Source organism: Crassostrea angulata, chromosome 7, assembly GCF_025612915.1.
Source record: "Crassostrea angulata isolate pt1a10 chromosome 7, ASM2561291v2, whole genome shotgun sequence".
Lineage (NCBI taxonomy): Eukaryota > Metazoa > Mollusca > Bivalvia > Ostreida > Ostreidae > Magallana > Magallana angulata.
This window is the reverse complement of record NC_069117.1, coordinates 7236253-7262263: the sequence shown is the minus strand read 5'-3', so window position 1 is coordinate 7262263 and position 26011 is coordinate 7236253. Positions and strand designations below refer to the sequence as shown.

The 26011-nt window shown below is 33.9% G+C and overlaps 2 protein-coding genes and 1 long non-coding RNA gene across 5 annotated transcripts; all 3 read right to left on the bottom strand.

The window, feature by feature from the left end:
- Positions 1 to 757: 757 nt before the first annotated feature.
- On the bottom strand, positions 758 to 18770 carry LOC128156126 (netrin receptor unc-5-like). Its single transcript, XM_052818147.1, has 6 exons — positions 18671 to 18770; positions 17888 to 18023; positions 3296 to 3513; positions 3025 to 3201; positions 1527 to 1709; positions 758 to 1342 (listed from the first exon to the last, which is right to left on the bottom strand). The coding sequence occupies exons 1-6, from the start codon at positions 18729 to 18731 to the stop codon at positions 1107 to 1109; spliced, it is 1011 nt and encodes a 336-aa protein (XP_052674107.1). The 5' UTR covers positions 18732 to 18770; the 3' UTR covers positions 758 to 1106.
- LOC128156127 (uncharacterized) lies at positions 13335 to 14143 on the bottom strand. The gene is made up of 3 exons (XR_008239675.1): positions 14117 to 14143; positions 13528 to 13624; positions 13335 to 13429 (listed from the first exon to the last, which is right to left on the bottom strand). It is a non-coding gene; the product is annotated as an uncharacterized LOC128156127 (long non-coding RNA).
- A 1944-nt stretch (positions 18771 to 20714) lies between the features above and the next one.
- LOC128192156 (coadhesin-like) lies at positions 20715 to 25961 on the bottom strand. 3 transcript variants are annotated; one of them, XM_052864633.1, is made up of 6 exons: positions 25551 to 25961; positions 24535 to 24673; positions 23735 to 23958; positions 23026 to 23202; positions 22336 to 22518; positions 20715 to 22179 (listed from the first exon to the last, which is right to left on the bottom strand). In XM_052864633.1, exons 1-6 carry the CDS (start codon positions 25609 to 25611, stop codon positions 21923 to 21925), a joined length of 1041 nt encoding a protein of 346 aa, XP_052720593.1. In that variant the 5' UTR covers positions 25612 to 25961; the 3' UTR covers positions 20715 to 21922. The 3 variants fall into 3 exon arrangements, with proteins under 3 accessions (XP_052720593.1, XP_052720594.1, XP_052720595.1); XM_052864635.1 differs by having other exon boundaries at positions 22089 to 22179; positions 22316 to 22518; XM_052864634.1 differs by lacking the exon at positions 22336 to 22518.
- Between the last annotated feature and the right edge of the window lie 50 nt (positions 25962 to 26011).

Below are 26011 nucleotides of genomic sequence, written 5' to 3'. Positions count from 1 at the left end.
AATTTTTACTATATGGCCATATTGGACCCACCCTAGAGTCTGAACCCCTGACCCAGGGGTCATGAATTTCACAATTTTGGTAGAGAGCCTCATGGAAATCATAACCAGGCATTTAGTTTTTAACAAATATATATGGGAGTAGAGAAGAAGATTTTCTAAGATTTAATACATTTTTATTATATGGCCATATTGGCCCCACCCTAGAGCCAGAACTCCTGACCCAGGGGCCATGAATTTTATAATTTTGGTAAAGGGCTTCATGGAAATCATAACTATACAGCCAGTTTTTCCTCACATGTGTGGAATAGAGAAGAATACTTTTGAAAATTTGGCTTTTTTGCATATTTGGCCCCACATCTGGCGCCATGGGGGTGGTAGAGCCATGACTTTCACAATGTAGATTCCTCTTACCATAGAGATGGATCACACCAAAAATGGTAACAATCAGCCTTGTAGTTTTTAAGAAGAAATTAAAAGTGTCAAATTGTTAACGCACGACGACGGACGTAAGCGGATAGCAATAGTTCACCTGAGTTTACTCAGGTGACCTAAAAACTGTGATTCTCAACTGCTTTGTGACTTGAACAACGGTAGTAGTAAATTTCCACCGAGAGACAACCTTTTTTCTTTTCAATTGCACGGGTGAATTATCTTTACTTTTTTACTTAAATATTTGAAAAAATAATTCAAAAGTGTTGTCTTGTCAGAAGTTGTGTTATTATATACATTTATTATGTTAATCAAAATTTTTAATACTTTCATTAATATTGAACAATTTGTGCTAGGTCAAAACAAAAACATTAAGTATGGGCGATATTATCGCATTAATTTGCAACAAATGTAAGAATAAAAAAATGTATCATATTTGGATGAATATTAGGGCATGAATACGGGTTGGTAAGTAATCAAGTCTTCCATAAATTCTGAATAGCCCTTCCAGCTAAATGAGATTTTTATACGTGACCAACCCGTATTTTTATCCTGATATACATGCAAAAATGATACCCTATTTCTTAAGTAATAACAATGTCAAAAGTTTGACTGTTTTGTAACTGCAAAGAATAGTTTTAATAACATTATTATTTCGCATTGAATTTTTCATAAGCCTATCTCAGAAATGAAGAAAAGTCCAAAACCAGAAGTAGTCCAAATGATATTCCAAGAAACACAATGGCCACTAATCCCATGTATTTAGATGACGTTCGCGGGTCTTCTGCGCAGGTCTTCTTGCGTACTTCCGATGAAAGGATGCTCTTATTCACAGCCAGTCTATTCGTTATATTTTCAATTTTTTCCTCCAAAGAAACGGTACTTACTTCTTCGAAATAATCACAGGTTAAATCTACAGAAATTGATGCGCAATATCTTGTCAAAATCAAATTGCATCCTGACAGAAAATGTAAACGTGATAAATTAGTTTCAATTGAAATATTTAAGCAGTTGGTTAGATATTACAGATTACAAAACAAAACTTTGGTCAACTTTATTTCTTATATCATATTCAATGCATTTGCAAAATTTCTTACATTCATTTGATAAACAGGTTATGGTATTACATTCCTCGCTCTCTCCGGGATACCCCTCACAGTGTTTACCGCCACTTGACGGCGGAGGGGAGTCACATGACCTAGAGCGCGTTCGATTTCCAACCCCACACTGGACAGGTATGCAGTTCGACCATTCACTCCACACAGACCAAACTCCATTAACTTAAAAGAATTATGTGTATATAAAATAGTGAAAATAGACCCAATCATATAAACTTTTATGAGAGAGGAGGGGGGGGTCAATTGTTTTATCTTTTGATTCCCGCACATTAAAGTAAACCATACAGACTAATAAGTAAATTATCCCAATAATTTGAAAAACATACCATTCAATCTGTAAATTTAACACTTTAATATATCAAATTTACAATTAAATGTGTAAATTGTACACTTTAATCTGGAAATCTGGCTTTTTATTCGTACACTTTTTATCTAAAAAAATATACATTAATCTGTAAATCAAACACTTTCATGTGTAAAATGCACAATTTCATCTTTACTCTCAAGTTATTGTAATGCATACCTTATCAAGTGATTTTGAAGCATATGGACCGGATTTATTCAATTTATTCAATTGGAGAAAATATCAATCTATGTGCTTACATGTAATTCTAGTGAAAGTATAAATTTGTTTGCCGTCAGAATACTTGTATGATTAAAATTAACTTAAACAAATGCAATGTTTGTAACAGAATTGAAATATTGAATTTTTTTATTTGAATAAAAAAGCATGTACGCATCATCTGAATTACCTTGTTAAAAATATCTTGTTCAAGTGTTCTGTTGTGTCCTTTTTTAATATTTTTGTCTGCACTATACAAATAGACATTAAAATGTAAAATTTACAGATTAGAGTGTCGATTGTACAGATTAAAGAGTAATTTTACTCATTAAAGTATAAAATTTACAGTTTTAAGTGTAAATTTTATTCATTTAAGTTTCGAAAAAAAATTAAAGAGTCTTAATGTAACAATTATATGCTCCCGTACATTCAAGATATATATACATGTTTATATGCTCTATATTTTTATAGGCATGCCCTTAATATGAAAGATTAAATTGTGAAAAATCATCTAGGCCTACCTATAAGTTAAATACAATTTTCCCTATAAAATTGCAAATCTCTATTATTTGAGAGGCTTTAACAAGAACTGTCATTACGTGCATACCCAAATAAAATTAACTTTTCATTAAAGTGTCGGGAAAAGAGTGTTAATGTAGCAATTATATGCTTCCGTACATTCAGGATAGGTATACATATGCTCTATATGAAAGACTGGGTAAAATCTAAAAAGAGCGTTTTTTTTAAAAGTCAAGTCCAAAGTAATATGAAACATCAAATTGTAAAACACCCTCTTTCTATAAATTAAATAGAATTTCTTTTCCTTATATAATTGCAATGTTCTATCGTTGGACCAGAACTGTCATTACATGCATACCCAAATAGAATTAACTTTTAAAATTGTCGTAAGCATACCTGGAACGACTATACTACAAAACTTGTCCTCGGTATTTACTCCCATACAATCAGTGCCGCCGTTGGACGGGGGTGGAGAATCACAGGATCGAAATCGAGACTGAGATCCGTCACCAGAGGTGACACTGCAAGCAGACCACGTGGTCCATTCCGACCAAAGACCGCTGACTGGTACATCTAAATCAGTTTAGAGAGTATTTAGAATTGAGAGAGAGAGAGAGAGAGAGAGAGAGAGAGAGATAGAGAGAGAGAGAGAGAGTAGTTTGTTCACCTTCACATAAGTAGTGGTAATTATGAGAGCATCCCTTCGTCCCGTAGGTCAGTGAACTTTTATACAGTCTGATGCACAAAGCTGAGTCCTGGTCATCGGGCTCGTTAATATTGGTGTTCCATTTAAAGAAATCAGCAGGTTCGTTGTCAACATGTTGGTAGATATAAGGTGGAGAGGTGGAGTATGTGCGGAGTCCTATCCACACGTCATCAGATAAACTGAGAAAGCAACAACAAGATTCCATGGTAAAGAAACATGCAAACATCATCTAATAGTTCTTTTGATCAAATTTCACACTACTGTAATATTCTTGTAAAAATACAGCCGTACCTTCATAATTTTTTTTTAAATCTTCACAATATAACCGCGACTTTTATGACATTCACATCTTTATGTGGTATCAACAAATTCACTACAAAGATTCATATTAGGTTTTTAAAGTTTTTTAAGGTATGCAAAATCGATTGTAAAACACTAGTGCTCAATACATTATAAGAGATGTCAAGTACTCGCGGATACGCAGTGTGAAGGTTTGCTAATCAATGACGCAGGCAATAAAAATAGAAATTTAATTTTGCATGTGTTTTTTTAGTACAACATGCTAGAAACAGTGGTTGTGGTGGTGTTCTATTGTCTTATAACTTTAATTTTTTTTTTGAAATGATCGTTATATTTGGTTTTTGTGTTAAAATATCAATAGCATGGGTTTTTTAAATGTTCATCAGTGAATCGGATTGGAGCTATAATCTAGCCGACTTTTTTGCCGTATGTGTAAAGAATCCAAAAATAATGGCAGAAACAGAGGGGAAAAATTTAAAATAATCATCTTTGTAAGTCAAATATGTATTTCTTAAATGATGTCCAACAGACTCAAAGTGTGTGAAATAAAGAAAGAAAAGAATGTGTTTAATTAACAGTTTATGTCATTAATGTAATTTTAAAGCTTTACATTAGTCATATAGTTTAATTTTACATACATGTACTACGGCCTACTATGAATTATTTTCATAATAAAGTAAGTGCAACAAAGTGGTTTAGGAATATTATCAAAGATAAGGGACTTCAATTTATATTGTTTCCACATTGGAAAGGTTCCCATAATATGATCAGGTTTAAAAGGCAAGCAAACAATGAAAAGGGACTCATTTCCCGGTTCTATGTAGCTAGCAAAGTGCTTACGGACATTGATTAGTTTAGTAATGTCTCAATATGAATATTGACAATCTGTATCAAAGCTTCTCTTAACTACATATTTATAAAAAGGCGTAAATACTTTTCTCAATGCATATTTATGTTTTTCAGACGTTGTTCATGCACAAACATAAAGTTCACTTGTATTAAGATTACTTATAGTTTGTAAACAAACAAGCACAATTCTTGTATTGGTTGAAATTGACAATATTTCTTAAAACTTTGAAGAATCATTCTATTAGTATTATGAAGTGATTATTATGGTCGGGACGTGATCAAATTTATTAAAGCTAAAATGGCTTAAAACAGATTCCTCATTGCTTATTTTTGTATAATTGTCAGCAATTAAACGATTGAATATTAAATAATTGACATTTTAACGTTATTTTCATTTCATATAGTCATGCAAACCGCACTACACGTGCTCCCCAACACTACAATATAAGTTATTTGCGTCATTGATGATCTGTACTCAAAGAGCTATTAATAATAGCGTCTTTTCCCATTATTTCGTCTACACCCGTGTTTGAACGGAAAGTACAGTATATGGCCATGGCCATAAGTGAGTCATTAAAACGGCCGCCGGTTTTTTTTTCATTGTTACAAATGTCTCAGTTGTTTTTTTAATTTTGGTCTTTATGATGTAGCCAGAGAAAAAAATTTAAATCATAGCCCTTTAATAGAGGCCAATCTATAGATGACGAAATGTCCCTGACCTTTCTAAACTGTAAACATCGTCTGCAAAAACATAACCGAAAAACGAAAGGAAATGTCAACACCACAGAAACAGTTGGTTATATCTTTACGTCGAGATGGATTCAGTCAATATAAAACTGCTGACATTATTGGAGTAAGTCAATCGTGCATAAGTACTAAGTTTCTTCGTAAATTTAATCGAAGTGGAAACATCGAAAATTTACCTCAAAGTGGACGGCCTCGAAAAACGAATGAAAGGGGGAATAGGAAAACTTTATGTCGTGTTAAAACGGACAGACGACATTAGGCTGTTTAAAATTAATTCTACGTTTAACGTCACATGAAAATTAAAAACCTACGAGGGAGGGAGGAAAAAATAAACAAACAAAAATTTCAAACAAGAGTGCATTTATTGAAAGTCACCCATTCAGTTATCAATACATCAACACTGTCATATAATACATATGGTAGGATTCAGTCCATGTTAATTTTTGCATTTTCAAAGCATATACTTTTGTGTAATTCATGTTTATATCCTTTCTGTGGGTACATCATGTATACTGGACGAGAAGTGGAGTGACTTGCAAGCACATCAAGTGGTACATCCAATGGATTTTCATCAACATAGCAACCGAAGGGAAAACTTTTCCTTTTCAGGGAAAATGTTGCGCAACACATGTGATTCACAGATTATCTAATATCAAAATAATGACATTATTTCATACATTTTCATAATGACACATTTTAAAATTTTACATATCAGAGTTGTGTTGTAAGATTCACTGTGGGCACAGAGATCAACCCAAAAAGACAGTGGCATGCAGTGGGACATCCACAGAACCCGAGAAGTCGCTGTTTGGACCTATGATTCCAGAAAATGATCATAGCCGTACCGAACAAGTATTCTACCCAAACACGAACAAGTCGAGTAAAACCCAATACAGGGGCGAAGCAAGAACAGAGGCGTCCAGCAATAACGAAGGTGTTTTACGTCGACGTGACAATGGGGAGCATACAGGGGACGAGACGGAACCCGATATTTTTGAGGGTGTGACCTACAAGCGTAAGGCTCGTTACTATATTGCGGGAATTAGCTCTCGATCCACGCGAACAGGGCTTATGAATTACGTATCAAAGAAAGGGGTTAAGATAACTCACTTTATCCTATTTAAACCAAGATACCCGGGGGCACGCCTGACGGCCAAAATCAACGTATCGCCTAAGGACTCGGAGTTACTGGAATCGGGAGACTTCTGGCCTGAAGGAGTGAGCTGTCGAAAATGGCTAAATCAAAGAACATGGAAGGAGAAGATCGAAAGCGAAAACCAGAAGAAAGGCGATAGCGAGCGGGAAGATGGTGACAAACAAGAACTCGATGACGAACACGATGATGACGATGGAAACTATTAGAAAATATAAAGCCCAAACCAGAGCAAAAGCTATTGCAATTGCAATGATTTCTTTCCTATTTTTTGTATTATTGTCTATGCAACTAAAATTAATGACATGGAATGTGCGAGGGCTAATGTCCTCAACTATGTGCCTAGCGAACCTATTACGTGATACAGACTGTGATTTTGTGATCCTAAGCGAGCACAAACTTCCTCAAATGTATTCTAACTACTTAGACAGTGTAGACAACAAGTATTTTTCATTCACAAAGTGTGAATCTCAAATCAGTAATGAATTGCATGGGAAATCTGGTGTATCAATTATGATAAAAAAGTCATTCTTGTTTAGTGTTAAAGAAATAGAAGTTAATTCTTCTAGAATTGTTGCAATAGAATGTAAAGTTAACACCAACGAACTCTTGTACATAGTAGGGGCTTACCTTCCCCCAGAAAACAATATTGAAGCATATAAAGATCAATTGTCGATATTACAAGATTTTTATAATTATTATTCACGATATGGTCATATTGTAGTAGCTGGTGACTTTAATGCAAGTTGTTTGGAGGTAGACATCGGAAGATGCAATTTGTACAAATCAAGGGAGCTTAAAAATTTTGTAAAAGAAAACCATCTTAATCATATGTTAAGGAATGATAAAGCGCCCAAATGTAATCACACATTTACGAGTACAGAAACTATGTTAGATTATGTATTCTCAGATGCGCATATGTACATGTCACTCAGTTCTTATGAAATCCTTGCCGAAGGGACGTTCTCAAGCACGTCTGACCACCTTCCCGTTTTGGCTGTGTACAATATACAAAGCAATCAACATCATCTCATTGAATTTACTAGCAAAACTCCAGCATGGCACAAAATATCAAATGAAGCCAAACAAGCCTATGAAAGAGAGGTCACTCACCAGTTAGATAATATAATGGGGAATAATGTACCAGAGACCCACCCCGAAATTAACGAATTCTGTATGGCATTCGTTAAATGTATAACAGCAAGTGCGAATACTGTCGTTCCCAGGTCTAAATTTAACCCCCACTGTAAGCCCTACTGGACAGGGGAGGTCAAGGAAGCTCATGCCCAAGAACGGAGAATGAGGGTCATTTGGGTTAGGGAAGGGAGACCCCGGGGGATGCATCACACATCGTACTTTAACTATAAGCGCGCTAAAAGGCGTTTTCGTAAATGCCAGTCACTAGCATTGGAGCAGTATATCAAGAAAACCTATACCGACATAGATAACGCAGCCGGCTGCGACACTCGACTGTTTTGGAAACTGATTAGCAAACAACGACCCCGCAAAAGCAGGGTGTATCCGGAAATTCAGTACGGTGGTATAACTGCAAATACCCCCCAAAGTGTGTCCGATTTATTTGGAACGTACTTTGAAAATGTATATACCCCTCAAAACAATGGTATCTATGACGAAGAAAATTTTCTGTACATAAATAAATTATATGATGACGTTAAATCTGATAACGAATGTGACAAACGTCTCGAATACGACGTTTCCGTATCGGAAGTAGACCAAGCCGTTAAATCCCTTAAACTGCGTAAAGCGCCGGGAATTGATGGTATTCAAGCAGAGCATCTAAAATATGGGGGCAATAAAGTAATCTTTAACTTATGCAAATTGTTCAATGGAATTATCAAATGCGGGGAGATACCCAGTGAGTGGAAAAAAGGTATTGTTGTCCCAATATATAAAGGAGACAATAAAACAAAAAACTCCCCAGATAGCTACCGACCAGTATCATTGTTGTCGTGTCTGTTAAAGGTTTTTGAAAAAATACTGCACAATAGAATTTCGAACGTAATAACTAGCGAAATTAGGTTCCCAAACCCCCAGCAGCAAGGGTTTCAGAAGGATTTGAGTTGCATTACTGCAGGTTTTAATTTACAAGAGACTATATGTCATTACAATGACCACGGTAGTTCTGTATATGTGGCATTTTTAGATTGTAAAAAAGCTTATGACACAGTTTGGAGAAAAGCGCTCATGTTTAAACTTCACAAATTGGGATTAAAGGGCAAGATATGGAAAATAATAGACGATTGTCATATCAATAATGAAAGCACAGTAGCTGTGAATGGCACAATTTCTGAATGGTTTAAAATTAGACAGGGTGTTCGTCAAGGAGGTGTATTGTCTGGATTTTTATATTGTGTGTTTATCAATGATTTATTGAATTGTTTAGAAAATGTAAGCAGTAACTTTGGTGTTTACAATGTAAAATCAACAAACCCAGCATTAGCCGACGATATTGCATGTTTAAGTTTAAGTCCGACGGGCTTACAAAAGATGCTAAACGTTGCATATAGATATTCATGTTTATGGCGCTTTTCCTTTAATGCGCAAAAATCTAGCGTTGTTAGGTTTGGTAAGGGAAGGCCCCCAACGCAGCATGCCTGGAAATTAGGAGAGGAGGACATCTCAATCAACGATAGCTACAAACATTTAGGTATTATCCAACACTCTCAATTCAAGTCTGGTGAGCGAACAACGGAAAGCTGTAACAAAGGCAGGAAAGCATACTTCGCAATACGGAACGACCTGTCTCATAATACGAACCCTCTAACTCTTGTTGGACTCTACCAAAAAATAGTATTACCTACTGTGTTGTATGGATGTGAACTGTGGAACAATTTAAAGCAAACAGATTTACAAGTTTTAAATAAATTTCAACATTTCGTGATAAAAGACATCCAAGGTCTAAAAATCTCAACAAGGTCAGATATGTGTGAGAGTATGCTTGGACTACATCCCATCGTTTCGGAAATAGATAAAAGAAAATTAGCCTTTTTTGGAAAACTGTGCAAGCTTGATATTAACTGTCTGACGAAAAATATTTTCTTACTTAGATTATGTGACTTTTTACAGGACGGCAACAAACCATTTTCCGGATTTCTAAAGGATATTTACGAAATTCTAGCCAAATATAATTTACTTCAATATTTACATTTATTTCTTGAAGCTGGCAATTTCCCTGAAAAAAAAGGATTGGAAAACTATAGTTAAAAAGTCGATTCATAATCACCATACTGAGGAATGGAGAAGTCGCACGGAAAATGACCCAGATTTCCGAATGTTTAAAGTTTTTCACAATACAGTCTCTCCTATCAGACTCTGGAAATTTGAATTTTCATTCGATGAAGTTCCATTTATTAGATTACTAGCGAAACTCTGGACCATTCCACCCATGTATATAGACCAAAACTGCAGAATATGTCAATGCACTTACAACAACCAATTTCAGCATGCTGCATTGGGGTGTCCATCCACAGCTTTTGTTAGGGATTCGTTTTACAACAGTTTAATCAATAATTTTGATGTCCATTTATATGTAGAACTTTCACAGCTAAGAGATGAAGTTTTATACTATATTTTGCTCGGGGGATTTGAACCCACAACATTATTTGATAAAGAAAACAAGAAAAAATTTATCTGCAGTTGCGCAAAATTTGTATGTAGTGCAGCAGCATGCTACAATAGAGCTCTATTATTCTTAGAGCAAATGTAACAATTTATAAATATTTTCCTTACTATATATGTATATACGTTGTCTTCACAATTATTTCCTATTTTTGTACGATTGACTGATTTTCTTTATATATTGTAATTTACAACATGAAATCTCCGCAAGGGGGAAATAAAGATTGAATGAATGAATGAATGAATGACATTCACATCTTTATGTGGTATCAACAAATTCACTACAATGATTCATATTAGGTTTTTAAAGTTTTTTAAGGTATGCAAAATCGATTGTAAAACACTAGTGCTCAATACATTATAAGAGATGTCAAGTACTCGCGGATACGCAGTGTAAAGGTTTGCTAATCAATGATGCAGGCAATAAAAATAGAAATTTAATTTTGCATGTGTTTTTTTAGTACAACATGCTAGAAACAGTGGTTGTGGTGGTGTTCTATTGTCTTATAACTTTATTTTTTATTTTAAAATGATCGTTATATTTGGGTTTTGTGTTAAAATATCAATAGCATGGGTTTTTTAAATGTTCATCAGTGAATCGGATTGGAGCTATAATCTAGCCGACTTTTTTGCCGTATGTGTAAAGAATCCAAAAATAATGGCAGAAACAGAGGGGAAAAATTTAAAATAATCATCTTTGTAAGTAAAATATTTATTTCTTAAATGATGTCCAACAGACTCAAAGTGTGTGAAATAAAGAAAAAAAAGAATGTGTTTAATTAACAGTTTATGTCATTAATGTAATTTTAAATTTTACATTAGTCATATAGTTTAATTTTACATACATGTACTACGGCCTACTATGAATTATTTTCATAATAAAGTAAGTGCAACAAAGTGGTTTAGGAATATTATCAAAGATAAGGGACTTCAATTTATATTGTTTCCACATTGGAAAGGTTCCCGTAATATGATCAGGTTTAAAAGGCAAGCAAACAATGAAAAGGGACTCATTTCCCGGTTCTTTGTAGCTAGCAAAGTGCTTACGGACATTGATTAGTTTAGTAATGTCTCAATATGAATATTGACAATCTGTATCAAAGCTTCTCTTAACTACATATTTATAAAAAGGTGTACATACTTTTCTCAAAGCATATTTATGTTTTTCAGACGTTGTTCATGCACAAACATAAAGTTCACTTGTATTAAGATTACTTATAGTTTGTAAACAAACAAGCACAATTCTTGTATTGGTTGAAATTGACAATATTTCTTAAAACTTTGAAGAATCATTCTATTAGTATTATGAAGTGATTATTATGGTCGGGACGTGATCAAATTTATTAAAGCTAAAATGGCTTAAAACAGATTCCTCATTGCTTATTTTTGTATAATTGTCAGCAATTATACGATTGAATATTAAATAATTGACATTTTAACGTTATTTTCATTTCATATAGTCATGCAAACCGCACTACACGTGCTCCCCAACACTACAATATAAGTTATTTGCGTCATTGATGATCTGTACTCAAAGAGCTATTAATAATAGCGTCTTTTCCCATTATTTCGTCTACACCCGTGTTTGAACGGAAAGTACAGTATATGGCCATAACTTAAGTGAGTCATCAAAACGGCCGCCGGTGTTTTTTTCATTGTTACAAATGTCTCAGTTGTTTTTTTAATTTTGGTCTTTATGATGTAGCCAGAGAAAAAAATTTAAATCATAGCCCTTTAATAGAGGCCAATCTATAGATGACGTCAAATGTCCCTGACCTTTCTAAACTGTAAACATCGTCTGCTAAAACATAACCGAAAAACGAAAGGAAATGTCAACACCACAGAAACAGTTGGTTATATCTTTACGTCGAGATGGATTCAGTCAATATAAAACTGCTGACATTATTGGAGTAAGTCAATCGTGCATAAGTACTAAGTTTCTTCGTAAATTTAATCGAAGTGGAAACATCGAAAATTTACCTCAAAGTGGACGGCCTCGAAAAACGAATGAAAGGGGGGATAGGAAAATTTTATGTCGTGTTAAAACGGACAGACGACATTAGGCTGTTTAAAATTAATTCTACGTTTAACGTCACATGAAAATTAAAAACCTACGAGGGAGGGAGGAAAAAATAAACAAACAAAAATTTCAAACAAGTGTGCATTTATTGAAAGTCACCCATTCAGTTATCAATACATCAACACTGTCATATAATACATATGGTAGGATTCAGTCCATGTTAATTTTTGCATTTTCAAAGCATATACTTTTGTGTAATTCATGTTTATATCCTTTCCGTGGGTACATCATGTATACTGGACGAGAAGTGGAGTGACTTGTAAGCACATCAAGTGGTACATCCAATCACAGGGGCTTGGTTGTTGGATAGTGAATTTCCTAATTATTTGTTCCCGAAGAAAAAAAATGATTAAAATTGGTTATCTTATGTGTATTTCTGTGTATTGCAATAAATAAATTCACTGAAATCCCCCGTTTCAGTCATGTTAAAAAAGTGTATTCATTGTACATTAAAAAAAGTAAAGGGACGACACTCGCCATCTTGGATTTATAGGGGGTCCTCGTTTCAAGCTATGTTTTAAACAAGTTCTTCCGTTTCTCCAACGATTTCTGACGAGTTCTAGGTTGGAAAATGTTAAAATGACTTATTCCTATCGTCTGACTACATCTGTACGCTGCATAATAAACACATCGTTCCGAAATGTACTAGATACTTGCCAAACTTATCGAAAGCAACGGAAGTTTACTTTTGAGTGACGTAAATTCTCCATATAATCACTGAGATGTTCCGAAAATGTATGATAAATCTAGAGAGAGCAAAAATCCCGCGAAAAATTATCCTCTTGGTTTATCCAATGCTTTCGGATCTCCTCAGTGATTAAATGGAGAGTTTGCATCAACTTCCGTTGCTTTCGATAAGTTTGGCGAGTATCTAGTACATTTTGGAACGATGTGTTTATTATGCAGCGTACAGATGTAGTCAGACGATAGGAATAAGTCATTTTAACATTTTCCAACCTAGATCTCGTCAGAAATCGTTGGAAAAACGGAAGAACTTGTTTAAAACATAGCTTGAAACGAGGACCCCCTATAAATCCAAGATGGCGAGTGCCGTCCCTTTACTTTTTTTAATGTACAATGAATACACTTTTTTTAACATGACTGAAACGGGGGATTTCAGTGAATTTATTTATTGCAATACACAGAAATACACATAAGATAACCAATTTTAATCATTTTTTTTCTTCGGGAACAAATAATTAGGAAATTCACTATCCAACAACCAAGCCCCTGTGCATCCAATGGATTTTCATCAACATAGCAACCGAAGGGAAAACTTTTCCTTTTCAGGGAAAATGTTGCGCAACACATGTGATTCACAGATTATCTAATATCAAAATAATGACATTATTTCATACATTTTCATAATGACACATTTTAAAATTTTACATATCAGAGTTGTGTTGTAAGATTCACTGTACCTACTTCTAAGAACTCAAGACAGGGTTCTTGAAATAACTGCCACCCTACAAGTGTATTCCATTTCTCTCCGTTCTTCCACTTTAGCTTCTTTGGTTTCTTCCTATTATATATTTTGAATGAATGAATTGTTATTCCTGAAAATGTTATTAAAATGTAGATACATTTCAAATGAAAGGGTCGTGTCAAAACTCTTATCTAAATCAGTAAATTATGCTGACTTAATGCATTGCTTCACTTCAAGGTATTACATCCATAATTATTATATTTAAAACCAAATATTGGTAGTTCGAACACTGAAATCTTAGTATGATTTTATAGGGTCATTCACCTTTGAAATTGAACAAAAGTTAAAAAGGAACAAATTTATCACATCTTGGAGCTAACATTGAAGTCTATAGAGAACGGTATAATTTTTTAAGTCTTTTTATTATCTTTTCAGTACAGTGGTGGTAAGAAATTGCTTTATAAGCTTCCCCCTTCTTAAAAAAAATTCCAAAATAACTTAACCGTACACATTTTGAGTTTTTGTTAAATAAGATGGGTAGTCATTTCAGTTGTTGATGGACCACTTAAATAAATATATACAACAAACCTCGTTTTTGCCTTTTTGGGCGGAAGTGTATGGTGTGATGAGGACAGACCCTGGAGTGGATCAGTAGCTTCTTATCTGACAGAAGCCAACAAGTGGTTGTTGATGGAGAGATGTAATCAGCTGCTCCTGTAACATCTGGAGTACCCCAGGGCACAGTGCTTGGTCCACTACTGTTCCTGGTATACATCAATGACCTACCATCCCGAGTCAAATCAACAACAAGGCTCTTTGCTGATGACTGCTTGCTGTACCGCAGGATAGTTAATGAGGAGGACACAATCACTCTTCAAGAAGACTTAAACCAACTACAAGTATGGGAGTCTGAGTGGCTGATGAGCTTCAACCCAGAGAAATGTGAAGTAATACGCATCACCAACAAAAGGCGTATAATCGAGGCCAATTATTCCATCCATGGCCAAACTTTGCAGTTCACCACCAAAGCAAAGTACCTGGGTGTTACCATCGACAACAAGCTCAACTGGGGACCACATATTAACAACATTACCAGGAAAGCCAACAACACCACTGCTTTCCTGAGTCGTAACCTATCTGGTTGCCCACGGTCCATCAAGGCAACCAGCTATAAGACCCTAGTGAGACCTCAGGTGGAATATGCCTCTACAGTATGGGATCATACCAACGAGACCCACATCAATAAGATAGAGGCGGTACAACGAAGAGCTGCACGATACATCATGGGCGACTATAGCAGGGAGAGCAGCGTAACATCCATGCTCAATCATCTCCATCTTGATACCCTGCAGTCCAGGCGGATAACATCACGAGCCACCATGATGTACAGGATTGTGAATGAATACATCGACATACCATCTAGTCATTTACATCCTGTAAACAGCTGTAATATTAGTAATACTAGAGGACATACTATGAGGTTCCTACAACCATTTTGCCACTTAAAATGTTATCAGGACTCCTTCTTTCCAGCCGGAGTAGTAATCTGGAACTCACTTTCACCAGCCATAGTGACAGCTGATTCACTCGAGGCCTTCAAAGCCCGAATCAGCCCCAGATCCTACCCATTTTAATAATTGAAGAGTTTAACCAGATTTTAACGAGGCCTTCCTCAGCATGATTTTAACCTTTTAATAATGTGCGATAATGCCCAACCTTGGTGCCAGGCACATTACTGGAAGAAGAAGAAGTTGGTTCAGCGCATGGTTCAGGCTCTGTCACTTGACAACCGATTTTAAACAATCTCGAAATAAGATTTTTACTGCCAACTTCGATCATGTGTTTGTCTGATCCATTATTGTTGTTTTTTTTACTTTGATAGTGGTGTAGACTCTCATTTTCTTCGTATTGTGAAAACTGAATACCTCAATGCTGTCGTTGAGCACGTTTTTCTCTCATACAGGATGTAGAATTCAGTCGCTAAATGAAATGCCCAAACCGGAACAACTTTTTCAAATCCGGTTTGTTTGTTTTTTCAAAACGACAATTTCGCCGAAACCTACGCGCGCGGGTAACGGCAAACGTAGAATTAATTTTAAACAGCACAAACATTAGCTGAAATAACGAATGAAGCAAACAATGTACATGTATTACCCTCTTCTGTTTCTAGCCGAACTGTTGGAAGAAGATTACGTTTTGAACTTTTCTGGCTATACAAGGAGGAAAATTCGCAAATCATTAACAGTTCGGAAAGAGAATAGATTGGTGTAGATCAAAACTTGGATGGACTTTGGATAGACACTGGAAAAAAGTAATTTATAGTGACGAAACACAAGTTGTGGTTGACCAAAATAAACGAGTATATGTTTGGAGGAGAGCTGACGAAGTCTGCCGACCTGAGTGCCTGGGGCTACGAGGCAACCGTAAGTTTTCTGCCATGTTTTGGGGGTTATATTTCCTATAATGGGATCGGAACATTTACTCAAGTTGAGGGCAATATAAATTCCAGAAAATATATCAACATTTTAGACTAAAATTTGTGGCCCGTTTTAGCCCGACATTTCCCTAACCACGATTATTTTTCCAAGAAAACAAAACATAAGGGCTTTATGATACACCCCTGCGAATGTGTTCGGAATGTTTTCTTTATCGTTGCTAAGTACGTGATAAATCCAGAGGTGCTCGAATGAAAGTTCACGAGACTTCACCGAGATGTGTTCAATTCCTGTGAAATTTCGAGCGGAAGTATAAGTGTACGGATAAAATTCTCAAAATACGTAAGTACTGGTCGTTTTTCATATCATATCCTACTTTGATTTATGTTAAAACGTGGAAAGCTTTTAAGATGTATGTCTTATTCCACCATCTAACAGTTTTTTATATTAAACGATAATATTCAGAACAGAGTTATCGTACATGTTCAAACACGTGTAGAGTGATTGAAAATATAAACATTGTGTTGCTTAATAAAATCATAGCCATGTTTGATGCTTGTATTGTGCAATACCATGTTTTAAAAAAATAATGGGTCTCTGTTTTGCATAAAAACTTAGTATATCGAGCCATTTTCAAAGAACATTCAGCATAAAATAGTATAGTCTATTTCACTATTGATGTTATTACTAGGCCAGGCGCGGATCGAAAATTAATCCTCAGAAGGGATCTCTTTAAAGCATGTTAGTTGTTGCAACAGCAGACAAAAACTAATCTTTGTATTGTCACATTTATTTCTAGACCACATTTTATTCACCAATTAATGAAGATAAAGTTTAAAATCAATAAACCTCTAGATTTTATAATTGACTACAAGAACCTAGATTCTGTGAAATAGACTATAAACACGAGGCACGATTGTTACTGTGAAACTGAAAGGGTTAAATAAAACCACGTGGTCTAAAATTTGAATGACAATAACATTCGCAGGGGTGTGATAGATTTGACCACACTGCGCCCAGACTGAATTCCAAAATGCACGGGATTAGAACCCGCCAAGTAAAACCGGCTGAGTGAACTTGGAAAGCAACTCTAGATCTGACAATAAATGTAACATTATAAACGTAGCACAAAATGTATGGAAAGTAAGCATGTATGGAAAGTAAGCATGGACATAAATTGTGACAATAAATATAAGTAATAAGGAATCATTCTTTGAATATTAAGAGGTGATAATCTCGGTCGTAGTGTGGTCAATTCTATCATAAAGCCCTTCAGGCTTTTTTGGATTTGACCACGCCCCGACCTAGATTATCGCCTCATAATGCTCAAAGAAATATTCCCTATTTCTTAAATATTTACATCCACCGAATATTATTTCCTCTATTTCATATGAAAACTTATTGTTAATTCATAACTCTATAGAAACTGACAGGAAATCTACACGCCCTGTTTATCGATTGGTCACAACCTACAGCGACTTAAGAAAAATAACGAACTGCACGAAATAATCGTGATGATATCAGACTCCAATTTTCAAAGGAGATAATTTGGTCTTCTCTTTAAGGTTGCTTACTGGTATACATTAACAGTAATTAAATTAATTTAACTTACTTTTAACATTTAATTTATAAATTTGTTAGAAGAAACATGTAAATGTTGGGTTCTCGTAAGTTCAAGGCATGTCTAGAATGTCGTCGTTTCATTAAACTGTAGATAATGTACCGTGTTTTTCTTTTATCTGTGGGAAAAGGTAAATATTTAACAAAGTTATGAATTTTGGAATATATCTCTTTGAATAATTTGCGCAAACCAACACTGAATTGGCGATGGTAGGAAATTTGTTCTACAATAGGCAATAAATAAACGTACTAAAATAGTTTTACTACTTTGATTTTCTTAGTAGATTTCACATAAGAAAATTACCTGGTCAGCGTTTGTAAGTAGGACTTGGCAGCTCTATACATTGTAAGGTTCTTTAGGCAGACCAATCGCATTCCCCTCCCCTCACAATCGTCACGTGCAGACTTCCAATCCAGCTTACTAGAGCCAAAGAAAAAACCTGGAACAGAATGAAATGCAGTAGAAACTATTCTAAGTTATTATAGTATTATAGTTCCATGTTAAATACTGAAATGTGATTGTTTTAGACGCAGTTGGTAATCTGTTCTATTACCCTCAGCATTAGCAGCACACTTGGCAACGGGTAACACAACGAATTGCTACATGCGCGTAAATTATGCGCGTACGATTCGCCGTAGAATTCATTTCATTTCTATTATTAAAGCAGTAAAATTTTCTTTAAAATTAAGACATTCAGTATAATAAAATAATTAGTGCCTGTTTGGGAGGGTAACTGTTGAAATTGACATGCAACATTTTAGATGATTTTACTGAAGTTTTATGGTTCTGTTACAGCATTGTGCTAATATGCTTTATCTGATTGACTCAGATAAATTGTAAAAAAAAAACAAAACCCAGAACGACGGACTATCCAAAGGATACAAAATCGAAGGTTCTTGCGCATAGGATACAATCACAAAGTTCAATCAATGTAGATGTATATTAAAGTTTATAGTCCTAAGTAAATTTAGAAATCTGAGAAAGTAGTCGATCAATCCCTAGCCTCTTTTTAGAAGTCTCCGATTTTCACAAGATAATATGTAATATGAGAGAGAGAGAGAGAGAGAGAGAGAGAGAGAGACTTACCATTCTCTACCTGTTTCACACACCAAACAAATATGATAAATTTGATCCTGAAGCATTTCATACTTGATCTTATACCCTTTATAAAGCCGCAATTACACAGAATTTTTTCTAAATTCTCTTTACATTTATACATGTCTTTTTATCGATATATATGATATAAATAAACATTTAAAATGTTTACCGGCGTTTTGCTAATTGTGTTGATATAAACTTTTAAAGTTTGGTGAACGAATAGCATTTGTTTAGAGTGATATGTTACATAACAGGTGTCTTCCTCCTGGTAAGTGCTTCCATTGTTGAAATTCGCTATTGGAGTACGTCTTTTAGAGTATCGTTTTGCAATGTTTTATCAAACCAAACAGAATCAATGCCCAGTAGGCTTGTCCCTGTTTGGTAAACGTAATTTACCAGCCTGCTTTATTTGATCTATGGTCAGCCCATTTATCCGTCGATTATCTGCGTCCATGGAGTTTAAAGTTAGTGTCTTCAGAAATTGACCGAAGAATAACTCAGTGCATACACTATTGCAGTTAAGATCAGCTGATTGACTTCCCAAAACGGGAAACATACTGGCATAAATCATTTAACGGGCATTTGTAATTAAGAAATACATCTTTTCATGTTACAGGTAATACTCGTAATCGTTTAAAGAGTTTTTTCTTCCATACAAGTAAAATTCTTATTATTTAATGCATGTATAACTGTGCTTTTTCAGTCCATCGGTACACCTGACACAGAAATTTGAATAATGTGATAAATAATATAGAAAGGCAAACAAAACTGACTTTTGCATATGGATGATGATTCCCATTAACAATTTTGTTGGTGTGTTTGTTTAGTTGTTTGGTGTTTTATATAACATATATTATTATATTTATATAATTTAAACATATTTTATTGAATAAATTCAGTAGGATTGGACATCAGGCATAGTCTATGTATATCAACTCCTTGTATAAATAGGTCAAGTTACATCTATACTACTATATTAAAATAATAGACTCGAATATTTAGGCTTTAATACCGATAAATCGGAAGAGTACTGTCCTTTGTTTTATATATTTTAAACATCGTTGGTACTTAAAGATATCCAATTTGTTTTTATTTTTTCAAAATCAAGCTTCGCTAATTAATAATCAACGAAAATTCCTTTAAAAAATCCGGAAATCATCTGGATTTTTTGGATTTTATAATATTGCACTTGCGCATTGCATTCACGCTAAATCACGGAAGGCTCTTTAGTTTATGTTTCCACAATGTCACATTTGCATGGATCAACTCAGAAACGATACTACAAATAGGTGTAAATTTTCATTGAAAATTTGTCATAAATTCTGTTCATCAATGGAAATACGGGAGATAACTCTAACTCATTTCATTTAATATGAAAAATCCCGTCAACATGGGTGTAAATTCGAAGGGAGTAAAAAACGTTGGTGAATTCTTTATTAATTTGGATAGAATTTTTTTTAGATGAAATTAGGGTATTTACAGCCTCAAAATGGTTTGTTATGAATAATTTGACTGTTATTTTCAATGCAGCTTCATTGATTTTCTTCAAAATCGTTTCGGAGCGATTCTGCAATTTGTTGCTACATTACGGGTATATGGGAGGCATTTTAAATGTGGTAAAGGCCTGTCCCGCGACACAGTTAGATTATTCTAACTAAGCAAAGTGAAGTGAAGTTAATAGCATTATTGCAGGCCTTAAGCTTGGATATGTAAATGTCAACAATACGGTGTGTGGATGTATGTTAGTATTTCGTATATAAATGTCCGATATCATATGCAATGTCAACCCGTGTACGCACGGGTCAAAGTTTAGTAAATTTTATAATTATATAGGATAATATACATGTCAAACTTTAGTCAAGTATTTGAATAACACCATATTATTAAGTGTATTATTTGTGAATTGTAGAGCAATAATAATATTTGAGGGTCTATATTATGATATTCTGATATATTGATATATAATGCTCAAATGCAATAAGACGTTATTAACATCTTACGAAATAAATAACAGAAAAAAGAAGAAAAAAAGAAAAAAAACTACATTTATTCAACAGATTATTTGATTGTTTAAGCCTTGTTAGAATTAAGAATAAAACTCAAAAATCAATTAAACTAAATGTATAACTTAAATTAAGTCAACTAATCATTTATTGCTTGAGGTGACTCGAGTCACAGAGATGTTGATAAATTATTACATGTGGTCACATTCTAATTGACCTTGGTAATTGTATTTAAGTTACAAATCACGATAATAATATTTTATTCCTCAGTTACAGCCGAGTGGAATATCCAGGATTATCATTTTTAAAAAAGAGAGCTTAACAAATGTACAGTTTATGACAATAACTACATGTATTATAAAAACACATTGACTTCGATATGAGCATACAATGTTCTCATAGGTTATAACATATAAAGATGTACAATTGACAAAGTACAGCTACATGCTATATGGTTCGGTTGACAAGAATGCTGTACTTGGAATTGAATATGAATAGAATAAGTGAACACGACAAACAAATTTATTCCCAATAAAGTTCAAGATATTACGGCTAATTTTCCTCATCTTTATTATTTCTTTTTTAAGCTCATTTCTATAAACGAATAGAAGTTGTGCATGTTCTGAAAGTTCGAATCTTTTTAATGCATTATCAAGCCTTCATATTTGTGTTCAAGATTTACCGGAATTTTTATATCATATCGACTCGAACTTTACATTTTTATTTACATCAAGTGATTTTGAATGACAGCAATTTGAGGTTCATTAATTGACCGAATTCATATAACAAGTAGTAAAGATCATTCATACACAGGATCATTCATGACAAATAAAACGTCAAAATTCTTATTAGTTTTAGCGATAAATTGGGAAGTTTTAGATTTTACAAAGCATAAGTTTTGCAAAGTTCATCCTTTTAACTTCACAGAAAAATTCAATTAAGTTATGCGAAAGTTGTCTTTTCATGGAATTTTCGCAAACTGAGCAGTAGTGTCTCTTTAAGAACATATTTGAATTCCTTGTTTTTACAAAATTTGCTTGTAGACTTATATTTACAGAAAGAATAAGCATATATATATTCAAACCAACATATCAAAATAAAATAATAAATCTCTTACAATAGGTTTCCTCAATTAATGTATTCCTAAATGATTTGTGTGTGTTTAAACACATTTAGCTCAAATCCAAATTACTTATTGTATTTTGCGTTGACTGAAGTAATTATTGCATTAAGAGGACTATAAATATTTTTTAAAACACAATTTCAAAGATGAAGAAAAGTCTACCATAAAGAGAAGTCCAAAAGACACCCCAAGAAATACAATTGCTACTAATCCCATGTATTTTGATGACGGCCTTGGATCTTCTGCGCATGTCTTCCTGCGCACTTCCGACGAAAGAGTGCTCTTATTGACTGCCAATGTTTTAATCATTTCTTCAATTTTTTCTTGCAAAACAACGGGGGTTATTTCTTGAAAATGACTACAAATCCAATCTACAAAATACAAATAAATCAGTTATTTTAGCACAGGTTGTAATTTGAATAGACTACATTGTACTGAAATGAATAAAACGTGATGCTCGAATTTTGATTCATTTTCTTAATAAGATATTTTTGGTATATCTATTACTTTCATGCAAAAATCCTTACATTCATCTGATGAACAGACTAGGTCATCACATCCCTCGCTCCCCTCTGGCTCCCCCTCACAGTTTTTACCGCCAACTGACGGCGGAGGGGAGTCACATGACCTGGAGCGCGTTCGATTTCCAACACCACACATGACAAAAGAGCAGTTCGACCATTCACCCCAAACAGACCAAACTCCATCAACTAAAAGCAATGTTTTTAGCTCTTAATGGAATTTTAGAATTGCACATACTAAGCTGAATCGTGACTTGAAAGGAGAATAATATTTCTATCAAAGCTTTGATAAAAAAGTATTTGGTATAGCCCACAATTATATCACTTTAAATTAACATTTTTGACTGTTGAAAAGAAGATACTATTTTCTTTAAATTAGATTTTAGTTGAACATGATTTTGAATTGATAAAAAAAACATTAATATCTGGTAATCAAACAACCGTTCATTCTAGATAGGTATACATATGCTCTATATAAAAGGTTGCGTAAAATCTAAAAAGAGCGAAATTTTTTTAAAAAGTCAAGTCCAAAGTAATATAAAACATCAAATTGCAAAACATCCTCTATCTATAAGTTTAATAGAATTTATTTTCCTTTTAAAATTGCAATGCTCTATCATTGAGGAGGCTTTAACAAGAACTATCATTGCATGCATACCCAAATAAAATTAACTTTTAAAATTGTCTTAAACATACCTGGAACGACTACATTACAAAACTTGTCCTCGGTATTTACTCCCATACAATCAGTGCCGCCGTTGGACGGGGGTGGAGAATCACAGGATCGAAATCGAGACTGAGATCCGTCACCAGAGGTGACACTGCAAGCAGACCACGTGGTCCATTCCGACCAATTGCCATTTACAGGCACATCTAAATTAATATTAAGAAGGCTTGATGGTTGTGACAAAGGCGCATTCCATTCTAAAAATGCTTAAAACAGTACTTTATATTTCATAAAGGATCGTATCATTAATGGTTAAAGTCCTTCCAGCTATGCTATAGAAATATCTCAATATTGGTCAACGATAAAATTATTTTACGCTAAGTATTTCATATCATTATTTAATGTGAAGTTCAACCATTCATGATAGCATTCTGTACACTATGCAACTTTCTATCATTGGTAGATACTGCATCACTATAGCCTTCTAGCTGTATAAGAATTACTGGAATACAGTAAATGTATTACTGCTAGCGAGCTAAACAGCTCGCAATGTTAGCTCACTGTACAATCCAGCCTCATAGTATGTATCTTTAGATAGATAGATAGATAGATAGATAGATAGATAGATGATAGATAGATAGATGATAGATAGATAGATAGATAGATAGATAGATAGATAGATAGATAGATAGATAGATAGATAGATAGATAGATAGGAGAAAGAGAAACAATTACAACCTTCACATAAATAGTGATTTTTGTCTAAGCACTCCCACGTTCCGTAGGTAATTGATACTCTGTATATTCTAATACACAGGTCGGTATTTTGTTCATTCGGCTCATCAAAATTTGAATTCCAGGGAGTGTATTCGGCTGGCTCATTATCCATACACTTGTAGATGTAGGGTGGTAATGCAAAGAGTGTCCGTTGTCCAATCCATATGTCATTTGACAAGCTTGAACTGGAAAAAACAAAAAGCAAATTAATATCAGCATTAAAAGAACGACTGCAAAGTATTTTATCTCTTTATTATATTCGAAATATGTCTTTGATACGTGGACTTGAAATTATAAAGTTTAAAAATGCTTTGTGTTTTTAAGAAAAATGCATGGAGTAAAATAAAACGAGTTATTCTTCTTAATACGATAAACATTCTCGAAACGTTTTTGTCGCATAGAATATGGTTTTGAAAAAGATAATCATAAGAAAGAATATATACAGTTATTATTTCAATTTTCATTTTTTTTTTTTTTTTTTTTTTTTTTTTTTTTTTTTTTTTTTTACAAATTTTTAATATGCTTATCTGTAAGTTTATAATATAAGAGTCAATATGTAATGATCTTGTAAAAGAATATGTCTTTGATTTAAATGATAAGGAAATAGTGGCAATATGTCTGTCTTCCCACTCGATGTTAACGTTTGCTGTACATATATTTTTCGGAAAATTCAAATTTCAACCCGATTTTATTGTATATACTGCCTACAAAATGTGAGGTTTTGATAAATGGACAAGAGTTCTGGCCTTAGACACAGTTACCTGCCGATGGTATTCTGCAGATAGGATTTTGCTGCGTTATACATGGTTACGTTCCTCAGACAGGCCAACCGCTTACCTCGAGTCTGACAATCGTCACGTGCTGATTCCCAGTTTAACAGCCTGGAACCAAAGAAAAACCCTGAAAACAAAAATGAAATATACATTTTTAAATAGAGAAATGGTCCCTCCCCCTCCCCAGTGACTAAAAGTATCGGAAAAAATAAACTCAATTTGAATCATGATTAATATTTTTACATACTTAGTTTCGTTTTTCCTTGACTTATACGTTTATTTTTTGTATAGTAATGTTAAGAAGAAACCACAAACTTTTTAAGCAAAAGGTGGTGGGACCAGGCAACCTGTCCCCTTAAGGTGCCTCACTACACCTTAAAATAGTTTTTCAAATCAGCAGAAAATTACTTGATTATGATAGAAAGCATAATGGATAAGAAGTATATATGTCAAATAGGCGAAAAACTGTGCAATTTTAGATAAAAAATTATATTTTCAAAAATTTCATTCAGTTAACAAACAAAAGCCCCAGGGGGATTCAAACTCATGACCTGCGTTTCACAAGCCTGATACTTTAATCACTGAGCTATGACGATATACATCTGAATCGATTGATACAAACAGTTTAATAAAACATTTAAATCGCCATCTTGTGACGTAGTGTCTTAAAAAGTATAAGTCTCGGTGTCGTGAAGTACCTTAGAATGATGCGGTATTCAATCTACCTCTTTCCCTAATTTTTTATGTCAGAATATTACGTATGTACACTTAACATTCAATGATATCTGGACAAAATATTAACTTCTTTATATTTTTGATATTGCTACAACACGATGTAAATTCACAGTACTGCATGTAACCATTCAGTTATGAATTATAACATATTTTTTTATTCTTACTTATTACAATGCTAATATTTTAAAAGATAATAGATTTTTAAATCACTTTTTTATTATCATTTTTAGATATTATAAACGTATGTTATAAGTGAAAATTGCACTTACCACTCTCTGCTTTTTTGAAACACAAAATCAAAACAAATAGTTCGATTCCAAAACATTTCATTTTGACTTTCACAAGTTCAAAAGCTACTATAAATGTCACTTGTAGTTTACTACTGAGAGCTGAACCAATCCATTTGACTCAATCAAAACATTACCGAGATTCTGTGTGTACATTGACTCATAACAATGAACATTTGAATGTAAACAGAACGTTTTCAATGACTGATATTCTGCCATCATGACTTTATTTTCGATTTCAGATTTTTCGGGGATGTACGTCAACTAAAATAAACAACCTATCTAGATTTTTCATTTAAGCGTTTAGCAGTCTTTTGAATGCACATTACGAGTAAACAAATCAAGATAAAATGGTTAAAATACCTTTGTGCAATATCCTACATATAAGATATGTCCCTTTTAATTGATATTTCACTAAAGAAAATTTGAAATTTGACAACATG

What these genes read in the sequence shown, in the direction of transcription:
- LOC128192156 (XM_052864633.1), bottom strand. Translation starts at nt 25,611, where the DNA reads ATGAAATGTTTTGGAATCGAACTATTTGTTTTGATTTTGTGTTTCAAA. An exon ending in TTGTAATGTAGTCGTTCCAG is followed by an intron (nt 22,519 to 23,025) that starts GTATGTTTAAGA and finishes CATTGCTTTTAG; the next exon opens with TTGATGGAGTTTGGTCTGTT. An exon ending in AGTCTGTTCATCAGATGAAT is followed by an intron (nt 22,180 to 22,335) that starts GTAAGGATTTTT and finishes TGTATTTTGTAG; the next exon opens with ATTGGATTTGTAGTCATTTT.
- LOC128156126 (XM_052818147.1), bottom strand. Translation starts at nt 18,731, where the DNA reads ATGAAATGCTTCAGGATCAAATTTATCATATTTGTTTGGTGTGTGAAA. An exon ending in TACTTACAAACGCTGACCAG is followed by an intron (nt 3,514 to 17,887) that starts GTAATTTTCTTA and finishes TTGCTTTCTCAG; the next exon opens with TTTATCTGATGACGTGTGGA. An exon ending in TTGTAGTATAGTCGTTCCAG is followed by an intron (nt 1,710 to 3,024) that starts GTATGCTTACGA and finishes AATTCTTTTAAG; the next exon opens with TTAATGGAGTTTGGTCTGTG.